General features: G+C 44.7%; 1 protein-coding gene and 1 long non-coding RNA gene across 2 annotated transcripts; one reads left to right on the plus strand and one right to left on the minus strand.

Annotated features, from left to right (window-relative positions):
- Positions 1–390: 390 nt before the first annotated feature.
- On the plus strand, positions 391–21674 carry LOC122388027 (DNA replication licensing factor mcm2-like). The gene is made up of 16 exons (XM_043378770.1): positions 391–773; positions 3884–4119; positions 4412–4584; positions 5841–6107; positions 6328–6547; positions 8465–8657; positions 8896–9007; positions 9307–9440; positions 12892–13094; positions 13515–13642; positions 13902–14011; positions 14315–14479; positions 19544–19705; positions 20153–20317; positions 20557–20739; positions 21074–21674. Exons 1-16 carry the CDS (start codon positions 768–770, stop codon positions 21338–21340), a joined length of 2724 nt encoding a protein of 907 aa, XP_043234705.1. The 5' UTR covers positions 391–767; the 3' UTR covers positions 21341–21674.
- Positions 21670–23457, minus strand: LOC122388028. The gene is made up of 2 exons (XR_006257723.1): positions 22963–23457; positions 21670–22795 (listed from the first exon to the last, which is right to left on the minus strand). It is a non-coding gene; the product is annotated as an uncharacterized LOC122388028 (long non-coding RNA).
- Positions 23458–23478: the final 21 nt, after the last annotated feature.

Raw genomic sequence — 23478 nt, forward strand, 5'->3', positions numbered from 1 at the left:
ACTCCGTCGGATGAAGGCTTTTTTATGTGGCCTTTTGCATGGAATGGGAAGTTAATAGGGCAGAAGAGAGAAACTCGTGTGTCATAAGGATAGATCAGAAGGATTAGAGCTTTTTAAGTAAATGATTATAACAGAAAATTTGTAATGTAAGCAAGTTATATAACAACTTTGTCTTCTTGCCATTCTAAATTTAATAATTAAAAGCATGTTAAATTGCTAACCTTCATTTAGTGGCCGATAGCTTCTGCTGAATTTAGACATGCGTCACATTCGTCTACTCTAAATACAACTAGCTACTTAGTATGTTTTTCAGTCGTTTCTGTGGTATTCTGTACCAATTTTTAAAGTGTGTGTCAAAGTAACTTGTGCAATCTTTATAAAAACTGTGGAGCATTCATAAAAAGCTTCAAGGCCAGTCAATTTCATGTTATAAGATATTTCTAATAATCGTTTCAAGCGGAAATTATACCATTACTTACACCAGAAATCTAGGATTTTGGAAGAATTTCCTAACTGGCAATTATCTGGAATCGCGATTTCCCGCGCTTTTCACCTAACAAAGTGCACGTGTTTGATGGGTGGCGTTTAGGATACATTTCATCGATTTTCTTATTCAATTATAAAGATAATAATTAGACAGGTATTAAGGCCATATCAACTGCTTTCTGTGCCGGTGCTTCAACACCCTTTCTTGAGATTCAAACTGCATTGCTTTGTTTTTTAGTTGAAAGAGAACCGCACTTCAACTTCATCTGTTGCTAGGAATCATGTCGGTAAGTAAAGCTCTTGTCGGAAAATCTACTATTGTGTTTATGGTCATAGTCATACGCAAATGATAATTCTTCACTTATAATGTCTCGTGCATGTTTCTCTTTGTTGTCGTCCAATTTGCCATAAGGGCCCTGTTTCACCCGTGATAGCAGCACGCTGCTTTTACACGTGTCAAATTGGGTTTCCATGGAAACATCAACAGGCCCATTGCTCCAACACTACCACAAGTGTGACGTCAGCTCGCGCAATTTGATAGCAGCGTGGTAGCAGCGTCCCGTGAAACACCGCCAAGGCACCGGGGCCCTGTTCGGTCGCTGTTTTTATATCAGCGTGCTGTCGGTTTTCCCCATTTAAGGAAGTTATTGCTGGCGCGGCTTGGCCTCTCATTGGTCTAACGAACAGACCACTTGAATTCGACCAATGAGGAGCCAAGAAGTAGCAGCATGGTCGCAGCCTGCTGATAAATAAACGGGGTGTGAACAGAGCTCAGCATTGTGTGCAATCAGCCATGTTTGTTCCCCGAATGTGCGCCTGTTGGCAATGGGCCTCACAATTTTCTTGACAATTTGCCAGCTGAGCTGGCGCCATATGGTGGCGGCTGGCGCTAGCAGAGCGTGTTGTATATCAATGCCAGATACAAATAACTAAATATCTATCTTTTACTTTCTCTGTGAATGCTATTTTATGTATTCATGTCCATCTCTTACAGTGTTTATATCAATAAATAACATGCTATTGTATGTCACCAGCTAGCCAGGGGGCTGGCTTTATCCAGTTGTCTATAATGCCCTCGGGAATGAAATTGGCAACCACTGCTGGGACAGGCCTTATACCTGCCACGTACATTGTGAAGCATGCGGCCACTAGAGGTCTGCACCGGCCGGCTGCAGCCGCGGCTGGCTGCAGCCCCACGGCTGTGGGCCGGGGCGGCTGCAAATATCTCCAAGAACACGGCTACGGCTGTGGCCACGGCTGTGAGATTTCAAGCTCAATCTTAAGTACTCAAATATAAAATTCTAAATCCTTAATCTTAAATTCTGATAAGCAGGCTAGCCTGTAAAAATCATGCAAAGGATGCCCAGCAACATTGAAAGTGGTGAAGCCTTTGAAAACCTGTAATGGTTTTACCATTTGCTGTAGGGGAGTTTGCACTCTGGTACAGAATACTAATTATAGGTACCAATTGTTCCTTCATCATCAAGAGCTTGACAGTTTCAGAAAATCCAACATGTTGCATTGTCACATACCTCTCAAATCAATCTCACCTGGTCATTAGGAGAGCACCTTACAGCTATTGAAGACGAGCATTCAATAATTCTTTCAGGTAATAGAAAAAGAAATTACGCCTAGGCAAAGGCAGGTAAAGGCTTCATAAAAATATTATCTTAAATAACTCTTAGATGTATTTCTGGATTTTCGGCAAGTCCAATTACATAATATAAAACTGGCGTTTTATGTTCTAACTGGTGTGTGAGTGACCGCTAACAGAAAATGCTGATCAACGAAGCCAATGGAATTAGATTATAAGTGAGCATGAACCTTACTCACGGTTAATTCATATGATGGTGAAAACCCTGAACACGTAATTCACATGACGGTGAAAACCCTGAACACAATATTTCTTACGCGAGCTGTTGACTTTACTAATAAAATGACGTCTTCTTCTGAAAATGTTAAAATTTGATACTCAATCTTTGTTTGAGAGCAAATTTTTAACTGTTTGGCATTATTATTAAGCAAATATAAATTTTATGGCTGTCTATAGTGACACAAAACAATTTTTATTGCCACTTCTATGCTATTGACGTCATTAACAACTCAAATAAAATTTTTGATTGAAAGAGGCAACTGTGGCTCGCACGTCCTTGGGGATTTGAGCGAAGATCATTATTTGGAAAAATCAAAATAGATCAATATTTTTCTTTCTTGGATGCTCCCTAGTGTTTTGATGCCTTGCATATCAAATTAGTTTGAGACTTGCTCACAAGGCTGCTTCAAGCCTGGCATATCAATATCACACCCCAGAAAATATGCAAGGTAAGAAAGAAGCAAGAGTTTTGACTAGACAATCACTGTTTGACAGTCCATCAACTTCAGTTTCATTTTCCATACCTAACATTGATAATGAAAAGCATCAGGGTCTGTCGTTCTGTCCCACAACCATGCTTCAGGATTTGGCATTAGATGTCTACACTGCTAGTGCTTCTATTCTGGTTCGTTGTTTATGTTTTCTGTTGATGTAGGTACCTACCTAACCATTTTTCTTAACCCCTTGCAAGGGCTTGTGTAGGCATGCGTTGCGCATCAGGCTTCAGGCCTTCAGCCTAAAGCCAGATACACAACCACTTAACCTATGATGCTTCATGAGCTTGAGAATCTATAGCCCATTGCAATGTGCTTTTGGCTATATGTTTCAACCAAAAACAACTTATTATATACTATTTGGTTGCATTTCATTTAAAGTATTCACGGCCGGCTGACGGCTGGCTGCCCACAGTTTGCCACGGCTGTGGGCGGCTGTGGCTGTGGAGCCACGGCTGCGGGGCGGCTAGGCTGTGGAAAATTGCAGCCGTGCAGAACTCTAGCGGCCACACCAGCACAGTGGCTATTTCCTTGTCATGCTGCTAACACCTGGAACCATTGTGCCTGTCTACAACTGATGTTTTCTGATATGCCACTTTCACACTTCCCTTATGCTGTGGGAGGTCTTGTTAGAGTAGCAAGTTGTTATGTCATATTTCATATCTCAGATTTGTTTTCATTCAATGTGCCTGTTCATGGTAAATACAAGAATTTAATTGATTGAAAATGCTGAGGAGGCTGGTCAGTCTTGTGCCATAATGCCCATAATCAAGTATGATATATTGTGAAATTATTTTTATTTTATCACATTGAATTTGATTCTTCATCAATTTTAGGATCCAGATTTCCCCCCTACATTTATATTGTTTTACATTGAACTTCCTGACCTTGAGGGGCCATAGAGTACTTATGGAATAAAGAATGGTCAAAAAAAGTATTTAAGCTCCATGTATATGCCTAACAGGATTTCATCCAAAGTGTAGCATAACTTCATGCAGAAACCAGCTGATATGTCATTTCCATGTGGCAGGACATGAACCCCGACTCTCCGACGTCGCCGTCGGCGGTGCTCAGCTCGCCCGAATCACGCGCCACGCCCTCGTCACGGCTGGGCCGGCGCCGGCGCGTCAGCCGGGGCTCGACCACTGGCTCCCTGGACGCGCCGTTCGAGGACGACCAGTCGGTGGGCGCGGCGGCCGACCTCGACCTCGACCGAGATGAAGAGGAGGAAGACGGGGAGGAGCTGTTTGGAGATGCTATGGAAAAGTGAGTGAGCAGGCTGCTTTTGAGTCATGTGTAGTCTGATTTATATTAAGGCTAATTTATAATTGACCGTCTGTGTTTGGTGCCATGTGTGTTGTCCAGCTAGTGTCATAGTGTGCTGTTGGCCACTTCAGGCATGAGATGATCGAGGAAAACGGGTGAAAATAGCCGGACTTTTTGAAATTTCTTAGAAGTATTGCCAGTTTAACCTGTCGAACTGTGCTGAAATTTGTCGACATACTCGTAACGTTGGTCTCTGAGTGACCAACATTGACATTATCCGCCGTGATTGCAGTGACTACCGGCCGATATCCGGTCTGGACCGGTACGAACCGGACATGCTAGACGACTCGGAGGTAGATGCCATGAGCGAGACGGGCCGGCGCGCTGCCGAGGCTGCCATGCGCAAACGCGACCGCGATGAGGGCCGCACCGCCGGCGGACGCATGCGGCGCGGACTACTCTACGGTGAGTGCTCTGTCTTAGATTAACCCTCGCATGTGTGCGGCGTTTGCCAGCTTCTAATGTGTGTGTGGGGGGGGGGGGGGTCGGTTGGACCCCCCCCCCCTTGCCGTTTGGCCCCTGATCGAGCTAGAGCTTCGCGGAAAAAACGAGCGTGTTGCCCGTGACGAGAGGAAGCCGATGATACCCAATTTTAAGGTCCTAGGTCATTGGTTGACCTTCCAGGTCAGGTCAATGACCCAAAGTCGGGAAAATCGGGACCTGTTAGAAAGTCGTAAAGTGTGGCTGATGAGGGGTTTTTCGGGGTGCTGATCACGAATATCGTGTTAGTTTTGATCACAGATGATGTCTTTAAGCATTTAGACCAGGTCGGGTCAGGTCAGGTCAGGTCAACCGGTAGGCGTCGCGACGGATATTCGTAGTACGTGTCAACCGCCTCTGACAGCTTCGTAACATGTTACGAAGGCACCAAAACTACTTCGTAAATGTTCAAATGGTTGCTAAATTCGAATTCAGCTCCAAAAACTAGCCTGGAAACATGTACAGCTAGAAAAAGTGAACCGAGGTCACCAAAGGTCAATGACCTGACCTGACCTTCAGGTGACCTTGACACCCACCCTAGTGCATGGAAGCAACATCAAATCACATGTTTGAACGTTTGAAACCACGAAAAGCTTGCAAACGCGCGGCTAATGCGAGCCGACATACGCAGAATCGCGATTCCGGCCAAACATGGTCTCGGAAAAGAGGTCACAGGTCAAAGGTCATTTGGGTCAGGGTCATGAAATTTTCAGGGTAGGTGTAAAATTGATCAATGTGAGGGTACTGAAAGTTTCGTCGCGATCGGCCGCTATTTACGCGAGTTATTCGCGAAAAACCATGGGGGGGGGGTCCATCCGACCCCTCCCCCCACACACATGCGAGGGTTAAGGGAGCTCCATTGGAAGGGAGCCTTTCAGAGTGGGCGATGTTATTTAGCCGGGCGAGGGGGCGCCGGTCTGTTAGTTGTCTTGTCCATTTTGTCCGTAACCGGCCGCTGGGGTCCGTGCAATGGCTTAATTATTGGTCTGTAGCTACAGGCTGTGAATTTCCGAGGGCTCGAATTAACCGTCTGGCATTTGTATCACAGGCTTTGTTTGTCGTGAGCTGCCACGGTTTCGTCTAAATGAGCTCACAGGGCTTCATTCATTACTATTTTCTGAAATTGAGCCGATACAACTAGCGATTCTCATCCACTGATCACTCCCTCCTGCCTCCCGCAGACGAGTCGGACGAGGAGGAGGAGGACCGTCCGTCCCGGCGGCGCCGGCTGGCCGAACAGGCGGCGGAGGGCGGCGCTGAGGGCCCCGAGGACCAGCTCGAGTCTATCGAGAACCTAGAGGACCTGCGCGGCCACACCGTCACCCAGTGGGTCACCAAGCTGGGACCGCGCACTGAGATCTACAACCGCTTCAAGAACTTCCTGCGCACCTACGTGGACGAGAAGGGTCACAAGCTGTATATGGAGAAAATCCGACAGATGTGCGAAGGTGAGTGAAACGTTTCTTGGTGAAATGTTCGTATAACACGCTGAACATGTCCAATCATTTTGTTCGCTGTTTGTGGTGTTGTGGGCCTGGTGCTAACTGTTTTTTTTTTTCCGAATATGCGTTATCTGTTAGGCTACAGATCCCGGTTGTCGGGGCTTTGCTCGTTTTATATTTTACCTTTTTCATGTTGTGATATCGTGACGGTCGCCTGTTTTTGCAGAGAACCGTTCCAGTCTGAACGTGGACTACAACGTGATCGCTCTGAAGGAGTGGGTACTGGCGCTGTTCCTGCCGGAGGCGCCCACCGAGATGCTGGCCATCCTGGACCAGGCGGCCAAGGACGTGGTGCTGGGACTATTCCCGCAGTACGAGCGCATCTCCAAGGAGATCCACGTGCGAATCACCGACCTACCCCTCATGGAGGACATCCGGTCACTCAGGTGGGTGCACGCAGTAAGGGGATTAACCCGGCAGGCGGTGGGCCTACCAGCCACCTTCCGCGCGGTGGGGGGGGGCATTTTTTTGCCCCCCCCCCCCCGTGTCTCCGAAACAGTGCTGGAAATGAGGCCGCTTTCTGGTCCCGGCGTTTTATTCTCCTCGCGGGTTAATCCCGTCCAGCGTTTAGCCTTTCGGGTCCCACTCAGGGTCGTGGTTGTTTTCGCCGCTCGCCCTAGTCGAGATGCAAAGTTAATAGTCACACGAAGCTTATTTAGGGCCAGCCAAACCAGTCTAGTCTGGAGTTACTGTTAAATGTATGCATATAGATGAAAGTAAAAGGTTTTGTAGAATCGATTAATTTCGAAGTCGTATATTCAGAGGCCCCAAATAAAACGAATTTGCGACTATCAACTTTGCATCTCGAATGGGCCGAGCGGCGAAAACAACCGCGGCTCTGAGAAGGTCCCGAAAGGCTAAGCGCTAGACGGGGCGAACTCACGCGGAGAATAAAACGCCGGGACCAGAAAGCGGCCTCATTTCCAGCACTGCTCCGAAACTACTGGACGGATCCGGAAAATTCAAACGGCGTTCGATAGCCCTGTCAAATTTGTCGAGGGAAACCAAATTTCATTGACCTCGGGGTCACCGATGACGTCACAGGTCAGGTCAAAGATAAAATGTTTCACCGTTCACGGGGCTTCTAGGGAAAGCGCTATAACACCGAGTAAAACGCATTTTGTCGAAAATCAGCGATAAGGCGTCAGTTGTCTAGTACATATGTTGCTATTAGAGGTCACTGGTCATACCAGGTCAGGTCACAGGTCAGGTCACCAAAGGTCACCAAGGGTCACCACATGAGCCCAACTTTACTATGGTTATGTGATGCATGTTTTATGGCCAGTTTTTCATTTCCAACTCAATGGTGTTGGTTATAAGACCATCAGGTACGGTTGAGGTCACTTTCTGGTGGAGGTCAGGTCAAAAAAGGTCAAAAAAGGTCAAATTTCAAAGTTGGTATTTTTGCATAAAATGGGTATCGATTCGATGCAGCTCGTCACGGGGAGTGTAATAGTGGTCTTTGTTTTGCGCTACGAGGTCTGGAATTGCTAAAAATTGAGTTTGAAAATTTGACGTCATCAATTTTGAACAGTTTTTTCGCTATAACTTGGCCAAAAAAGAGGTATCGATCTCAAATTTGGTATGTAGATAGAAGGCGGTAGGGACTATCACATATATTCCGGTTTTTACGAAATTCAAAAAACGTTTTGGATTTTTTGGCTATTATATTCAAAGATTTTTTTTTTTATTTTTGGGGGTCAAAATCCAAAAAATTCGAAAAACCGAAATAGTAGTTTTGTAGCCCTTTTGATTCCACACCTTTTATGTCTAAAACATTTTTCTGTATCTCTAAAGCTGTAGGCCTCACAGCTCTTCCCGCGAAACCTTTTTTGGGTCGAAAATGGCAAAAATGACGTCACTCTGACGTCATTAGCGGCCAACCTATCATAGCCTTTGGAAAAATTTTTGGTCACCATGTGCGCTAGCTGCTCCCGGGAGGGTACTGAAAATTTGGTGACGATCGGCGCAGCGGTTCTCGAGATATATCGAAAAAAACTAAAGGGGGGGGCAAAAAATGCCCCCCCCCCCCACCGCCTGGAAGGTTAAGGGAGGGGGAAGAAGCCGAAAGATATGTGCATTCTTGGCGTCGTATGCTGGACGAATTATTTATGGAGCTATTATGAGTTATGATGAAAAACATTGAGAACCCAAATACAGCCTTTTGGCGATTCCCAGTTTCCCGTTGAAGTCGTCATTCTACGCTTTACAATCAACTGTAAATCCCCCGTATATCACTGAGATTTCATGCTGTAACTCTAGCGGCGAGCTCAGAAATAAGTTTTTGTGTTGCGTTTTCACAGACAGCTGCACCTGAACCAGCTGATCCGCACCAGCGGCGTCATCACCGCCGCCACCGGCATCCTGCCGCAGCTGTCCGTCATCAAGTTCGACTGCAACAAGTGCAGCTACGTGCTCGGCCCGTACGTGCAGGGCCAGAGCAACGAGATCAAGCCCGGCTCCTGCCCCGAGTGTCAGAGCAACGGACCGTTCCAGGTACGTCACCGGACGAAACGGAACACTTGAAATCGTCATTGAAATCATGCTGAATATTCCATATTCTAATTGACCATAATTAATGCGAAATGTTGCGTAGATTTTCATGTTTAAATATTACGGATTTGTTGTTTAAATATAAATGTTTAAATATTACGGATATTACGGCCTTCACGGATACAGTGTCTTGTGTTTGCTTACTTGTTATTGCCATTTATCCTACAATGCTTGTCTCCAGGTGAACACGGAGGAGACGGTGTACCAGAACTACCAGCGAGTCACCATCCAGGAGTCGCCGGGACGGGTGGCCGCCGGACGGCTGCCCCGATCCAAGGACGCCATTCTACTCGGTAAGCAAAGGAATCGTAGCTGCCGGCTTGGAGAATATGTGGTCTTCGGTGAATAAGCGGCAAACGGTCGTGATGAAAAGATAGTGTTATGACAACATTGTTCCATCGTTACGACAATTTTATATATTTCTCGAATATATATTGATCTGCTGGACTTGCTAAGATGATATCATGATTCTATAGACTTTGTTTTGCAAACCGCTTATCTCAATTTGCAACCTCTTCACGGTGCACATTCTCGTAATGGGCCTTTCATTTGACGACTTTCATCACATTTACCGCGTCGGCTCCATTTTCAGGCGACCTGTGCGACACATGTAAGCCGGGAGACGAGATCGAGCTGACCGGCGTCTACACACACAGCTACGAGGGCAGTCTCAACACCAAACAGGGCTTCCCCGTGTTCGCCACCGTCATCATGGCCAACCATATCGTGAGTGTTGAGTCCCCAGCTGCAAAACCGTAGATAAGATCGTAAACTTATGATAGTTTTTTTTTTTCGTGAACAGCCTGATGTAGGTGAAGAATAGTGTTATTGAGTTTAATATGTTCCTGCTGTCCGTGCTATATTTGTCGATTCGCTTTGGCGTTTCTGTTTTATTCTTGGGTGCTTCAGCCAAGCATCACTCAGCTGCTCTCTTTATATTTTCATCGTAGGGAGTTGCACTAGATGTCGTATCAATCAGCCCCCGTTCACGAGCTTCAGAATTCCTTTACCGTGACGTCATCACGGCGCATGAATTTTCCTTCACCCATAGAAATGCATGCAAAGCATGGTGTGTTTCAGGCGGGCTAAGGACAAATCTAAGGCCTACATGTGTTCAAAAGACGTACCACTAAGCCAATGGATTCATCTCATTACGATAAATGGGGTTGAAATCGAAACATTCGGCCTATATTTATCTAAAATGGGCCAATCAAATGGTCCCTGCAACTCATAATGAAGGATTTCCTCTGCGTTGAAAAATTTGTTCAAGTGTTTTTTCATCAGCGACAGGGGAAATCCTTCATAATTGCTACCAGATTACTACCATATTCCCTCGCATTTCTGTTGCGCATTGCCTCACAAATCAGAGTTTTGTGAAGTTTATATTAATTTAATTGTCATATTTTGACTGATTTTGGCGATTTTCAATTATTTCAACGCAGCATGGATCAGATAGCTCTCATAGTTTGCTGAAGAATGTGGCTTTTGCTTGGTTATTTTCAAGTTATCTGTGATTTGGTGCGCCGTGATCGTAGCATTATATAAATTATATCAACTTTAAAAATTGAATCAACTTTTGAAGTGAAGTTCACATGAAAAATCAAAAGTTCAAGCATAATAATTGTTTAAACATAATGATGCAACATGTGTCTCCCAGATGGAACTTATATTTCAATTGAAAACTGAAAATGGAAAATAGAAGATGGATCTGCGGAGTTACTGAGATCACAAGGTGCTCTTGATTGTTGGTAATTGAAGATGTTGAGAGAACTTGTGAATCTGCATACCAGTCCTGACTTGCTTGATTGTTTAAAACTATTTTAACCCGCGCGGGGCTGGGGGGGGGGGGAAATTTTACCCCCCCTCGCGAATTTTTGCGATATCTCAAAAACGGCGGCGCGCAGCACCGCCAAACTTTCAGTACCTTTTCTTACATCAATTTGACACGTTCCCTGAAAATTTGAGTGAAATCCGTCGGAAAATTTTTGAGAAATTGACGTTTTAGTGACGTCATGTTCGCCATTTTCGCCTCAAAAACGGCAAAAGTTCAAACGCCGCTAACATCTTCATTTTTAAAGGAATCAAGACGTAACAAAAAAGGTTATACGTAATTTTACTTTGTCTATCAAATGGCTATCTCGGTTTTTTTTTTTTTAATTGGATTTTGGCCTAAATTTTTTCAAAAAACTGACTTTTGGGAAAATCTTTATAAAATCCAAAATTTTTAGTCTATCGAAAAAAACGGAATATATGTCAGAGAAGTGGTCTATGTGCACCTACATAGCAAATTTTAGAAGAATCGGTTCAAAAATGTGGGAGTTATTCAAAATTTTATGACGTCACGACACACAAATTTTTTGAAAAATGACTTTTTTGGAAGTTCTAGACCTCGTACGGAAACAAAAATAGCACTATTCGATTCGCCGTGAAAAACTGCATCAGATAGACACCTTTTTAGGCCTTAACAACCAACTTCAAAATTTGACCTCACTTGACCTGATCTTGACCTGACCTCGACCTGAAATTCATCCAGAGGTGGCCCATATCACTTATTGAGTGTACCTATTGAATTCTATGAGTAAAATGACCCATAAAACATGTGTCGCACATGCCCTTTTCGATATTTTGTTTTTTGGTGACCTGACCTGACCTGACCTGACCTTGACCTTAACCTCTGAATGATGTTGTATGCAAAGAATATTGTCTTGGTAGCCTAAGAACACGTTTTGGGCGATCAGTCTCAGTCCATGACTCCATTCTTCGGCAACTACGGTGCAAGGCCGATACTGTAGAAACTTGCAATTTGTACCCTTGACCTGACCTTGACCTTGACCTCAAACTTTAAATTAAGTACATGTTTTTAGTAGTTCGTGATGAGAGCTTTCGATTGGCGTTTGAATTTTCCAAATCGGACCATTAGTTCGGGAGATAACAGGGGGGGGGGGGTAAAATTTACCCCCCCCCCCCCCAGCCCCGCGCGTTCGGCTGGAGACCCCAGCCCCGCGCGGGTTAATTCTCATAATTGTGTAATGTGTAGTGACTGTGCACACTGCGCAGCACATGTGCGCAGAAATGTGCAGGTGGCTGGTAGGTGGGTTAAACTTCGGAGATGCGAATTTGGATGTCAGTTATAAGATTAATGGTTATGCCTTGCAGAGTAAGCTCTGCTGTTTTTTGTAATTGTCTTTTTATAATTGTAACCTACAATGCTGTTAGTTTCATTTTTATTAAAATGTTCGACCAGAATTTGCACTTGTTCATGGATGAATGGCTAAGTTTGGGGTGTTTATTCAACCCTGACTGCTCAAGTTTTTCAAAGGCACATGACACAGCACGGCTAGATCAGCTGGTACCTACCTGTTGACTATTTTTGTTTTTGGTGGTGATGTGTTTGCTGTTTGTCTTTTGCAAGGTGGTCAATGAAATAAAATAATGCATTATTTTGGAATGTTTCCTTGACGGAAGCCAGGAGCCGGATTGATGTGTGCTGGTGAATGAGATGGTTCAAAAGCATTATCTGATGTTTTTCAATGTGCATAAGCCATAACATCCCTTTCATACGCTGAAGTTTTAATAGCTTCTCAGTCTCTGCCATTTTCCTGAAATATTGGTGTAGATAAGAGATATCAGTACCTTCTCAGAGGTAGGTACCTGCCTTTTGCTGGATGAATATTTAATTGGTTGGACGAAATGGACAGGTAGCCTTATGATAATGTAATGTGAAATCTTATTTCTACAAAACTTTGAAAAAGAAGTTCTAATTATTCATATGTGCATACATTTTTGATGACTAAGGAAGTTTTCCACAAGAGTAGAAAATGTGGGAAAGTCTATCAAATAACACATTCTGAAGGCTCAATGCTGACAGAGTGCTGCCTCAAAGAATAACTGACTTGCTGGGTTACGAATATTTCTTTATTTTAATTTTCAAATGTATTGTACAATACATTGCAGTGAAATAACAAAATAGTGCAGTAAAATAGTATTGGCGACGATCAAACAACACGTGCGCCATTGATGTCTGCAAAAATTGCTACCAGATTGCTACCAAATCCGTGACGTAGCTACGGCGCATTTATTTCCCTAGTGAACCAACCTGAGTAGTAAAGTAATCTTGGTATCAATCCCTCTTCATCTCTCTCGCATATCGTCTAACAGAACCCCTCTCGTCTCACAGCTGAAGAAGGACGACGCTGCTCTGGCTCGCACCCTGACAGACGAGGACGTGCGGGCCATCACCTCGCTCTCCAAGGACCCGCGCATCGCCGAGCGGATCGTGGCCAGCATCGCGCCCTCCATCTACGGACACGAGGACATCAAGCGCGCGCTGGCACTGGCCATGTTCGGCGGCGTCTCCAAAAACCCCGGACAGAAACACAGGTAGGTAGGGATAGAGCTTGAGCTGCCAGGTCGTGTGTGCGTAAGAATCATGAGCTATGATAATAGTAACATACTACGTGGCTGTAATTGACGAACTACAACAATTAGTAACCGAAGGCTTGTTGTCAATGTTTAAACACTATTCGTTAGAATTGTGTTTTTTTTTATTGAAAAACAAATCTGAGTTCCCTGACACTTTTGCAAAGCTGCCTGAGATTAAGCTACTTTTACGACCGAATTATTTTTTACCAATAATTGGCGGAAGTATCATGCAGGTCGTGTATCTCACTATTTCGATTAATCATACTCACCGTCTTACTATTTGTTATGTGCATTTCACCTACAATTTTTGGAGTGCAACGAAGAATATTCCTGCTGCTCCTTTACCGATTAATTATTTGTTCACGCGATGTCTGCCAGGGTGCGTGGCGACCTGAACATACTGCTTTGTGGCGACCCCGGCACAGCCAAGTCCCAGTTCCTCAAGTATCTGGAGAAGATTGCGCCCCGGGCGGTGTTCACCACAGGACAGGGCGCCTCGGCTGTCGGTACGTTCGTTCTTTCAAAAATGGCGTCGCTTTTGCCCCTCATTGTATTCTCCAGCTTGACCATCTGACTATTATTTGACGCATATTGTCAAATGTCAATTGTCATTAAATCAGTCGAGGATGCTCTCATCAAAGTACTGTCATGCTTTTGGTGATGTGTCATTGATCTTCTCACACTATCTGTGTTATTGTCGTGATGCATTGACGTCCCAAAATGTCTCCACCGATGTTCGATATGACCCTGCTCTGCCCGCCGCAGGTCTGACGGCCTACGTGCAGCGCTCGCCGGTCACCAAGGAGTGGACGCTGGAGGCCGGGGCGCTGGTACTGGCAGACAAGGGATTCTGCCTGATCGACGAGTTCGACAAGGTAAAATCGGGGTTTTATAGATGGGTTCAATCTCAGTGAAAATTATTTCACGGGGCCAATGACTCCCCCAATCAAAGTCCGAGTGACCTAAACCCACAAATCATCTCGTATCTAAAATGGACTTTTGAAAAGCTAAATTGGTGGCGAGTAGAAGCCGGGACACTACTTGTGGGAAGCTGAAGTTATTTGCTGCTTAGTGCTTACTACAGGATACCGTTGCCTTATCAGGGCCTGAGCTAAGGGATGCGATTCACTGCACCTGAGCATTTTCCGAGCCTGACCTCTAACTCGCCCTCTGTACAGATGAGCGACCAGGACCGCACGTCGATCCACGAGGCCATGGAGCAGCAGAGCATCTCCATCAGCAAGGCCGGCATCGTGACGTCGCTTCAGGCGCGCTGCTCGGTGGTGGCCGCCGCCAACCCCATCGGAGGACGCTACGACCCCAGCATGACGTTCGCAGATAACGTGAGTCGCTGGGTGATCGTGTATTGGTCCTTAGGTAGATGGACTTGGGGAAACGCTAGCTGTTTATTGCGGACATCAATGGCTCTTTTTAACAGATGGTTGCGGTAACTTGCATTACAGTGTCCTGAAATTGATTTTTCGGAGAGTGTGATTGAAGCCGCAAGGACGTCGCTATTTCAAAAGGACGTCGATATCGGTGCGGAGCCTAAGCCACTGAAGATCCCTTAGCTAAATGTCTTAAAATTAGCGATTTTCACTGGCAATATTGACTAATAGCACCTCAAGGCACCTCAAATGATCATGTATAGACACAAAGTAATGCCAGTTTACCCCTAGTAAAATACAAAATTCAAGGATTCACCACAAACACCAAAACAACACTTTGAAGATGTCTAGTTCTTGTCCATGGTCGTACACAACAGTCAACAACAAATATGCTTCAACAAAAATCAGCCCAAGAGCCAGCGGCTATCACTAAATATTGACGTCATAAGAGGGATACTATATCGAGCAAGAGGACTGACGTAAAAAAACACGTCCAAACAAAGAGGTGGAAAACAGTTCGGAAAATTAATTTCCATAGCTTCCTGTTATGAAATTCAATTAAGAAAACTCCAAGGTAGACGCTGAATTTTTCTTGGCTGGAAAAAAATTTCAAATCATTGTGCACTTTTCAGTTTTGTACAGACGTCGATTAAAGGGACTGTCCCACCTTAACATTAGAATTGAGTTGAGATAGCCATCTTGATGGGCGTTCTTTGAAAATCAGAGCCGTGAAAACCGTTTCTCCAGCAATTACTTCATCGCAAAGAAATTTGTGTTTGATTTTGACATCTGTGCAAATAAGTGCCACAATGTATTGGTATTGGCACTTAAAACCTGTGACGTTTCCGCCTTTTCCGAAGTTTCTGTATCTGTCGACTTGTTTTTATCGAAACCTTGAAAAATAACAACGCCTCTTTGAACAGCGCCCATTCCCGGTGCCACGAGGTGGAGAAATAAATTGATATGCCAAACTAATTCTAATAGTCTTCTAATTCTTGTAGTATTTTTATTTTTGTATTTAAATAGTTAAGAGGCCGTCCTAAATGTGACTGAAGAATGCAAGAGCCATGAACTTATCAATGGCAGGTGTCAAGTTCAAGTGTGCAACTCTCTAAAATTAATCATAGTATCAAAATGATAAATGATTTGCTCACTGCTGTTTCAACTCCATAATCAAGACATGCTCTGAGAAGTCCACAATCTATTGATGGTGACAACTAAGGAAGAGACAATGAATGTTCACCTTTTTATTTCTGAGCATCCAAGACGACTAACCTTGAGCCGTTAAACATTGATAATACCCTGTATGCTGAAGTGTGGGTGGCCTGAGGTCGACCATGCCTAGTAAAGAACTGTTGTTTGTGTAAACACCATGCAGAGATTTTTGAAATAAATTTTAGTGATGTAATGTATCATTCTTTGAACTGAGTTGCTGATGGCGGATGAAAGCGGAAGTGCTGCATGTTGAATAAGAAATGCTCTGTTGTGCTTTTAAGCTGATGTTAGATTTTATAGATGGCTTAGTTTTCCTGCAGATTTCATCTTAAAGCTGTCAATAGTGTTTTACCTTTGTTTCCTGGGAGCAGATCCAGCTACTAACATGAGCATGGGACTGGGCCTTTGTACCACAGTCGCTGCGCTGCTTGTCAAACCCTAGGTAATGTGCCTTGTTAGGCCATGCTGTGCATTTTTTAAACCTTTAAGAGTACTTTGTGATCATTGACACACATATTGCACCTGACAAACAGCAGCAAAATCCTTACCTCTGTGCAGTGTCACCCAACAGACAACAGGGCTTTAAAACAGGCAGGTTCCGCATTCAAGTCGCTTCTTGCAACTATTTGACTGATGTTAGGACAATAGACGTGCTGTACAGGGAAGGCGTGTTCTGTGTAGCTCTTGAAAAATGAGTCATGCCTAAAATTCAGTTTAGAATATTACAATTACAAATAACTTGGATAAAAGTTGCAAAACATGAACTCAAAACATGAAACTGCACGAATTAGGAAAGCCTTTGTAACGTAGGACTGGCACGTCTCTTGTGTTTGGGGTTCTCTCATTCCTCATTTGCCTTCCTTCTTGCCATCCTGAAACCCAAGACATGATGGAACCCAACGAGGTAAGAATACGAGGTAAGAATCTGACTGGTCAGTTGAAATGTCTTGAGTCAGTGAACCACGCCTGGGCTGGAGGTGGTCAGTTCCCTGACTTGCGCGACCTCGGGCAGGAGCTGTGGTACTTGTACATGGACAAATTGAATAGATGCTAGCCTAGATCATGTCGTGGCTGCAGTCCAAGACATGTTCACTAGTTGCTGTTGCTGCCGCCGCCTGCTGCTGCCCTGCGTACCGGCTGGCAGCTCACTGCTGGACTGTTTGCGCGCCAGGCATCCTACTGGACGAGTCGGACGAGTGGGGTGGGTCGCAGATCTTTTAGAGTGAAACGTTTGGTCTATGTAAATGTAGCTGAAACTCTTACAAATAATCTAATAAAAAGGCAAAATTTCAGAGGACTCCATTGGTGTCTCAGTGGTGACAATCAGAACTTGATCAGAACTATTATCATGCTGAATGCTGAAACTGAGAATAGGACTGAGCTGGTGGGCTAGAATTTAATATGCAGGCTTACAAGGACCCCAGTTAATCCACAAATTTGTCAGACTTGCCTGTAGGCAAATTTATGCAGATGAAATGTTTCTGGCAGATAGCCCTGAGGCAAAATGCTATTCAAGCTTGTTCCGCAGCTCGTTGCGTTCCACATGAGCCACTAAATCAGAGTCACACAACTCTCCCAAATGTGCTGAAAGGCCACGATTTTTCCAATAGGTAGGTATATTTATTATTTTTCACAGACACAACAAAAATACAAATGCAGTTCACTACAATTCATTCTGCTTCAATTACAATTGCTGGAATGTGTTTTGCAGATTTATTATATTGAATCTTGAACAGACTATATTATATTACTTTGCTCATGGGCCCAGGCCAGTACTGCAGAGTATGGCTCGCAGGTCGCCAAGGAGCACTGGCCCAACTCCCAAGCTCAAAATTGACACAAACCCTTCAAACAGAGCCCGAAAATTCACACCAAAGGGGGCTGAGGCCTGATAGAACACAAAAAAAATGCACCAAACCCCAAAATGGCCAGTCAAAACCTGCACTGACCTCAAATCCCCACAATGCTACACATCTGCACCACAGCAAGCTAAATTCGCACCCCGCTACACTACATCCGCACCACACTAGACCAAATCCGCACCGCACCACACTTAAATCCGCACCAGACGAAGGAGTCCGCACTGACAAAATCTAGACAAAATTGCCCCACTTTGCAGTCTGGCTCATGGCTATAGGTATCCATTGTGATTCTTAGGTCTGATTATTGAAGTTGAGCTCACTTCCATCATCCATGTGCCCAAGACATTGTGGGCAGCATCAATAATCAAACATCAATATCTTGCTTTTGCTTATTAGGGAGCATTCTATAACTTTTTAAAAATGATAAATAAGGCCTTGTTGATATTCTTTGCAGTTTGCGACCTTCTTCTGGACAAAGTTCAAGCTTCAATTTTCCAATTTTCATTTCAATCCTTTCCATGAACATTGAACATGTTTACCAATTTCCTGAGTTCATGCGCAATGTTTGTACTATTCGCGGCAGAAGCGTAACAAAACTTTGTGCCACCGATTTGGCAGCTAGGAAAAAAAACTTTGCCCGATAAAAAAACAATCATATGACGTAATCGATCCAAAAGCTTTAAACTGGAATTTTTAAACAATTAGCCAACTATGGGCCGAATGTTTGCCAATTTCGTGTAAAGGGGCCCATAATCTATGTCTTGCAACACAAGAACAGTATATCAAAGCAATTTTTTGAAGGTGGGACAGTCCCTTTAAACGGGAATGACAACGTCAATCGACGTCCCCAACATTGCGTGTATTTTTAAGCCAAGTACGACATACTTGAATTAATACTGTTGAAATTCGGTAACTTTATTTTAATTCAAACGGATAAACACTAAACTTTTTCCCCAACCACTATCAACATATGCAAAATTAACTACTTTTGAAGGGCATGTCCCAGGAGCACCGCTACCCCTTTACTGTGACCTTCTGAGGGGAAAAAATAATTAAATATGTTACAGTAATTTGATACAAAAAAGGTATGTTGCGTGCTTATAGATAAATGTCGAAGTATTATTTTCGCATGATTAATTTTTATCTATACACTGCACAGTTACTAAAACTGAAAAGTGGAAAACGACGTCCTCAGATCCCTCTATTCCGACATCTTTTCTCCTTCATATGGCAGCTACTACCTTCACATGTTAAAGGAAAAAACCTATCCATATCTGACGCACAGAAAACGAAAATAAAACCGCGTTGTTTATTGTTGCGGCAGTTGGCCAGTGGTTTAGGAAAGGGGAGTTGAGTGTAAGAGTGGGTCTGTGAGATTGTCATTCTGCATAGCCGTGTTTTTAGGCTACAGAGGTGATATTTCTTTTTGTTAGTTTGCTTTTGGTGTTCGATATACCTGTCGACTTTTATCTGTCAGGGACGTCGTTTGGCTTTCCGGGACGTCACAAAGAGAATCTGTTAAGGTGTGGGTTTCCACCCAAATTCACGAAAATCAGGACACTAGTCTTGCAATTTGAGTTACAATTAGCAATTAGCTGCGCAACAATTACCTCTTACAACAATAAGCAGGTAGCCCGAATCACTTTTATACGCAATCAGTCAGACTGACGATCGAATCGTCGAATAGCAAGTCGCATTTCACAACAATGTGTCTTTAGCAAGACTGAGGCTTGTCATAGGCGACGGATTATGCAGTAAAGCAGTAACTCTGTGACAGTACTGAGCTGCGGATTCGATGAATTTTCGGTGACTGGCCCCGGCTTCCAAAATTGACCCCGACTCCGACCTTCAGTCCTGTTTGTGACTCAAGGGGTCGCCTCTGGTCTGTGATATCCCCCCTCCGTCACCGCGTGCTAATATGACCGTTCCATTTCTCCCCCAGGTGGACCTGACTGAGCCGATCCTGTCGCGTTTCGACGTGCTATGTGTAGTGCGAGACACCGTGGACGCGGTACAGGACGAGCGGCTGGCCCGCTTCGTGGTTGGGTCGCACGTGAAAAACCATCCGCTCAACACGGAGGACGAGGAGCAGCAGCAGCAGGATGTAAGTTGGAGGAGCGAGAATTGGTTTATGTTAGAATGATTTTTTTCCTGGTAAAATTCCTAAATCAGAGGTCAGTTTTACCAACAGAAAAATGGCCGCCTGCCGGATTTTTTTTTTTTTTTTTTTTGCTTTAAGACCGCTTCACATACGGAGCGCAAACGCGATAGGTTCGTTAGCGGATAGGGCTTTACCGTTTACGCTCCGTATGTGAAGCGGTCTTTAGGCAAAAATCCCGGTAGGCGGTTATTTTTCTGTTGGTAAAACAGTGGCCTCAGATCTTGATTTTTATCTAACATCGACCATTTTACATCTTACATCGATATAGTTTATCGAACGATGACGGTCCCGTTCTGTGCGAGCGATCTGTTGTTTTCTGGCGAGTATCCAGACTGAGTGGGTCGTGGGATGTCATTGCTTTCTTGAGCTCACGTTTGTTGTTTGTTACAGGATATGCCCCAGTCTGGCACCAACCTGGCCGGTCTGGAGAAGATTCCCCAGGACCTGCTGAAAAAGTACATCGCCTACGCCAGGAACCGCGTCAACCCGAAGCTGAACCAGATGGACCAGGACAAGGTGGCCAAGATGTACAGCGATCTGCGCAAGGAGTCCATGGTGAGTGACTTTTCCGCGACATTACCAACGATTGTTAACTTGCTGAGAGGAACGGGGAACATGTCGCATGAACTTTTACCGTATTTGTAAGATTTTGTGTGTCATTGAGCTCAGTTTTTTTTCAAGCTTATCTCAATTTGGAAATACAGACACTTCTCTCACGACTCCGTAGTATCCAGTGTGTAATGGTAGTTTCTGTGAGCTATCCCCGCAGCTTATTGTGCACTTTTCCCTGACAGGCGACGGGCAGCATCCCGATCACAGTACGTCATATCGAGTCTGTGATCCGAATGGCCGAGGCGCACGCCAAAATGTACCTGAGGGACTACGTTCAGGAGGATGACGTCAACATGGCCATCCGCGTGATGCTGGAGAGCTTCATCGACACTCAGAAGTACAGCGTCATGAGGAGCATGCGCAGGGTGAGTGAGGGCCCCGGCGATGGGACCGCGTTGACTACTGTTGATGCATTTGATATTTTTCTTGCCGGTGCAACAGTCAACGACGTATAGGGGCTGAATCTGTAGAGGCCGGATTCGCAAATATCTACCAAGCTGTTGACCCAATGTTTCTGTGATGCGTCTCATAGACCATACTGGACCTCTGACCACAGAAGTCCTGTGAGTGTAGAGTAGAGAGAATATGTTTTTATATCGCACTGTTTCCTAGCGGCAATATTCGAAGTGTTTGGTTCTAATACAGCTTAGTTATTTCCTTAGCCCAAGTGTGACTGCAACAACATTTTCCCATTCGCAGAACTTCTCGCGCTACCTGGCGTTCAAGCGGGACAACAACGAGCTACTGCTGTTCATCCTGCGCCAGCTGATTCACGACCAGGCGGTGTACCAGCGGAACCGGTACGGTACCGAACAGGAGACGGTCGAGGTCTCCGAGAAGGACCTGGCCGACCGCGCGCGACAGATCAACATCCACAACCTGCAGCCGTTCTTCACCAGCCACCTGTTCAGCGCCAACAGTTACCGCTACGACGACAAGCGGAAGATGATCGCCCAGTCCATCTAGACGCGTCCGAAGGTGGGAGAGGGCTGTTGTGTTTGAGAGAGATACGGGGGCCAATGGCTGATGCCATAGTGTGCTGACCAATGGTCAATACATTTGGAGAGAAAAAAATGTGACCAGTTTACAAAGGAGGAAAGAACGTGCCTTCATGTACCTTCCATAGATATCTTTTGCTGATGACCTGTAGCTTGTGCTGCTTAGCAGCGTGGACTAAACGTATTTTCAGTCGTTAGAATGCTGATAAATCCCATCAGCGCTTCGCCCAAGACGTTGGGAGGCCATCGTTTAAAGTGTTTTGTACAGTGACCATGTTTTGTAATAAAACACCGAAAGGACACGGGACATTTTATTCAGCGACTGTGGGTGTGCCAGCAAAGGACATGCGTCAGAGAGTTAGTTGAAGTCGTTGAGCTAGTTGGTGAGCCTAATGCACGAACTGTAAATGAACATTTTTCGACGTCTCATCTGGGCTGTGAGCAGCATATTGGCTGTTTTGTGATACACTGCAGGTACACAGTGGACTGTCAAGGACTAAAAGTATTGACACTTAGCGAACATCCTCTCTGTCGCTTACTTTGCCGTTCATTGACAAGACAGGGGACTTAAAATGGTGGGGAACACGTGAGACGAGTGTGGATTGTGGACGCTGTCGATCTAGTTGGTTGTGTGGCCTCTGGGACTGGCGATCAGTATGACGGTGTTCCTCTCGACGAGATCGATGTCTTTCTCCAGCGCCGCCATCTGACGCTCCAGGCTCTCTTTACGGAACTGCTTCGGTAGATTGTCGATGCAGAGCGACTGGGCAGAGTACGCTTTGTTCAGAGCTGCCCAATTTTCTTTCAGGCCTTTCAGCATCTCTTGGCGCTCTTCTTCGGATATTTGCTTCGCCTTTTGAGATTCTATTGCTTCTCTCGCTTCGCGTTCTCGTTGTTCCTGTGCTTCTCGCATCTCTACGTCTCGCTTGGCTAAATATTTTGGTGTCTTGCCAAAGTCTTTCTTGAATACGTATCTTAGCTTTAAACCGGATGGCTCAAGTGTGTGCTTATCGCCTCCCTTGGTATCAACATACTTACGTTCTGGCACGTAAACGTTTTGCTTTTCTTTGACTTCCTTCTTGTTATTTGCCAAGAAGTTCTTCCCTTCTTTCTTTCGTTCCTTTAGTGAAACGGGCATTTTGTCGTCTACCAACCGTTCTGCCTTCACGATTGGCTTTGGGTGTCCTGCTGGTGTCGTCATGGGCTTTTTCGACTGTTTTCGAAGGAATTCGCACGGGTTATCTGCGGGGTAATGTTGATAGCCGAAATGAGCATGCTGCCTCTGGCTGCTTGCAATTTCTTGTTTGGTCTGATTATGAAATTTTGAAACATATTTCAGTAGTTTTGGTGGTGGCGGTGCTTTCTTCGGAATGAGGTTGCATATATTCTCTTCTCGATAATGAGCCATTTGTGTTTCCAAGTTCTGAAACAAACGAAATTGCAAAACTGTCAGGTTTTTTTGGTATTTTGAGTGCGGACAAGTGAATTATCATGTTATTCCTCAATCCTCGCACTAAAGGATTGGGGACAATGGGAGACATGATCAATAAACTTTAAAAGCAAACAAGCGTTATAGACAACTGCGCTTACCTTCACGTCGTGATGAGTGCTTCGAGGGCTGGCTTCGGAAAAATTAGCAATCTACAAATGCTTGGCGCCTGCTCAGAACATGGCGAAGTGTAACGCGCGAGTTCGAAAACTGATTTATCTGTATTTTGACAAGGACTGTATCGAGGGCAAATACCAGTTTAGGGGTGACTTGCCTTACCATTTGAATCGGGCACTGTATCTCGGCGATCTCGGCGGCCAAGGCCCTAAATGCATATAAAGTCGGCCACCTGCGTTTGATAAATTCTTCGTTGCCATGGTTACGAGCAAGATGCCTATAAGAAACGAGACTGGTTGGTAATATTTACATTGTACGGTAAATTTTTGCTGCTCATGGGTCATTTGTTTCTGTTAATTGTGATGACTCTAGAGAGCTAATCCAAAAACATTTTCGAATTGGCTTTGCTCTTTCTAATTATTCAGGAATACGTTTGAAAAATAATGTGCAGTGAAATACGCTTTGCACGGACGTATGACGGACGTGTACCAATCAGCTGT

Source organism: Amphibalanus amphitrite, unplaced genomic scaffold, assembly GCF_019059575.1.
Source record: "Amphibalanus amphitrite isolate SeventyFive unplaced genomic scaffold, NRLGWU_Aamphi_draft 000306F_arrow, whole genome shotgun sequence".
NCBI classification, from domain to species: Eukaryota; Metazoa; Arthropoda; class Thecostraca; order Balanomorpha; family Balanidae; genus Amphibalanus; species Amphibalanus amphitrite.

Bases quoted from the DNA above. Each gene is read 5' to 3' on its own strand.
- LOC122388027 (XM_043378770.1), top strand. The intron at 4,585-5,840 runs GTGAGTGCTCTG...TGCCTCCCGCAG, and splicing joins GCGGCGCGGACTACTCTACG to ACGAGTCGGACGAGGAGGAG. The intron at 19,706-20,152 runs GTAAGTTGGAGG...TGTTTGTTACAG, and splicing joins AGGAGCAGCAGCAGCAGGAT to GATATGCCCCAGTCTGGCAC.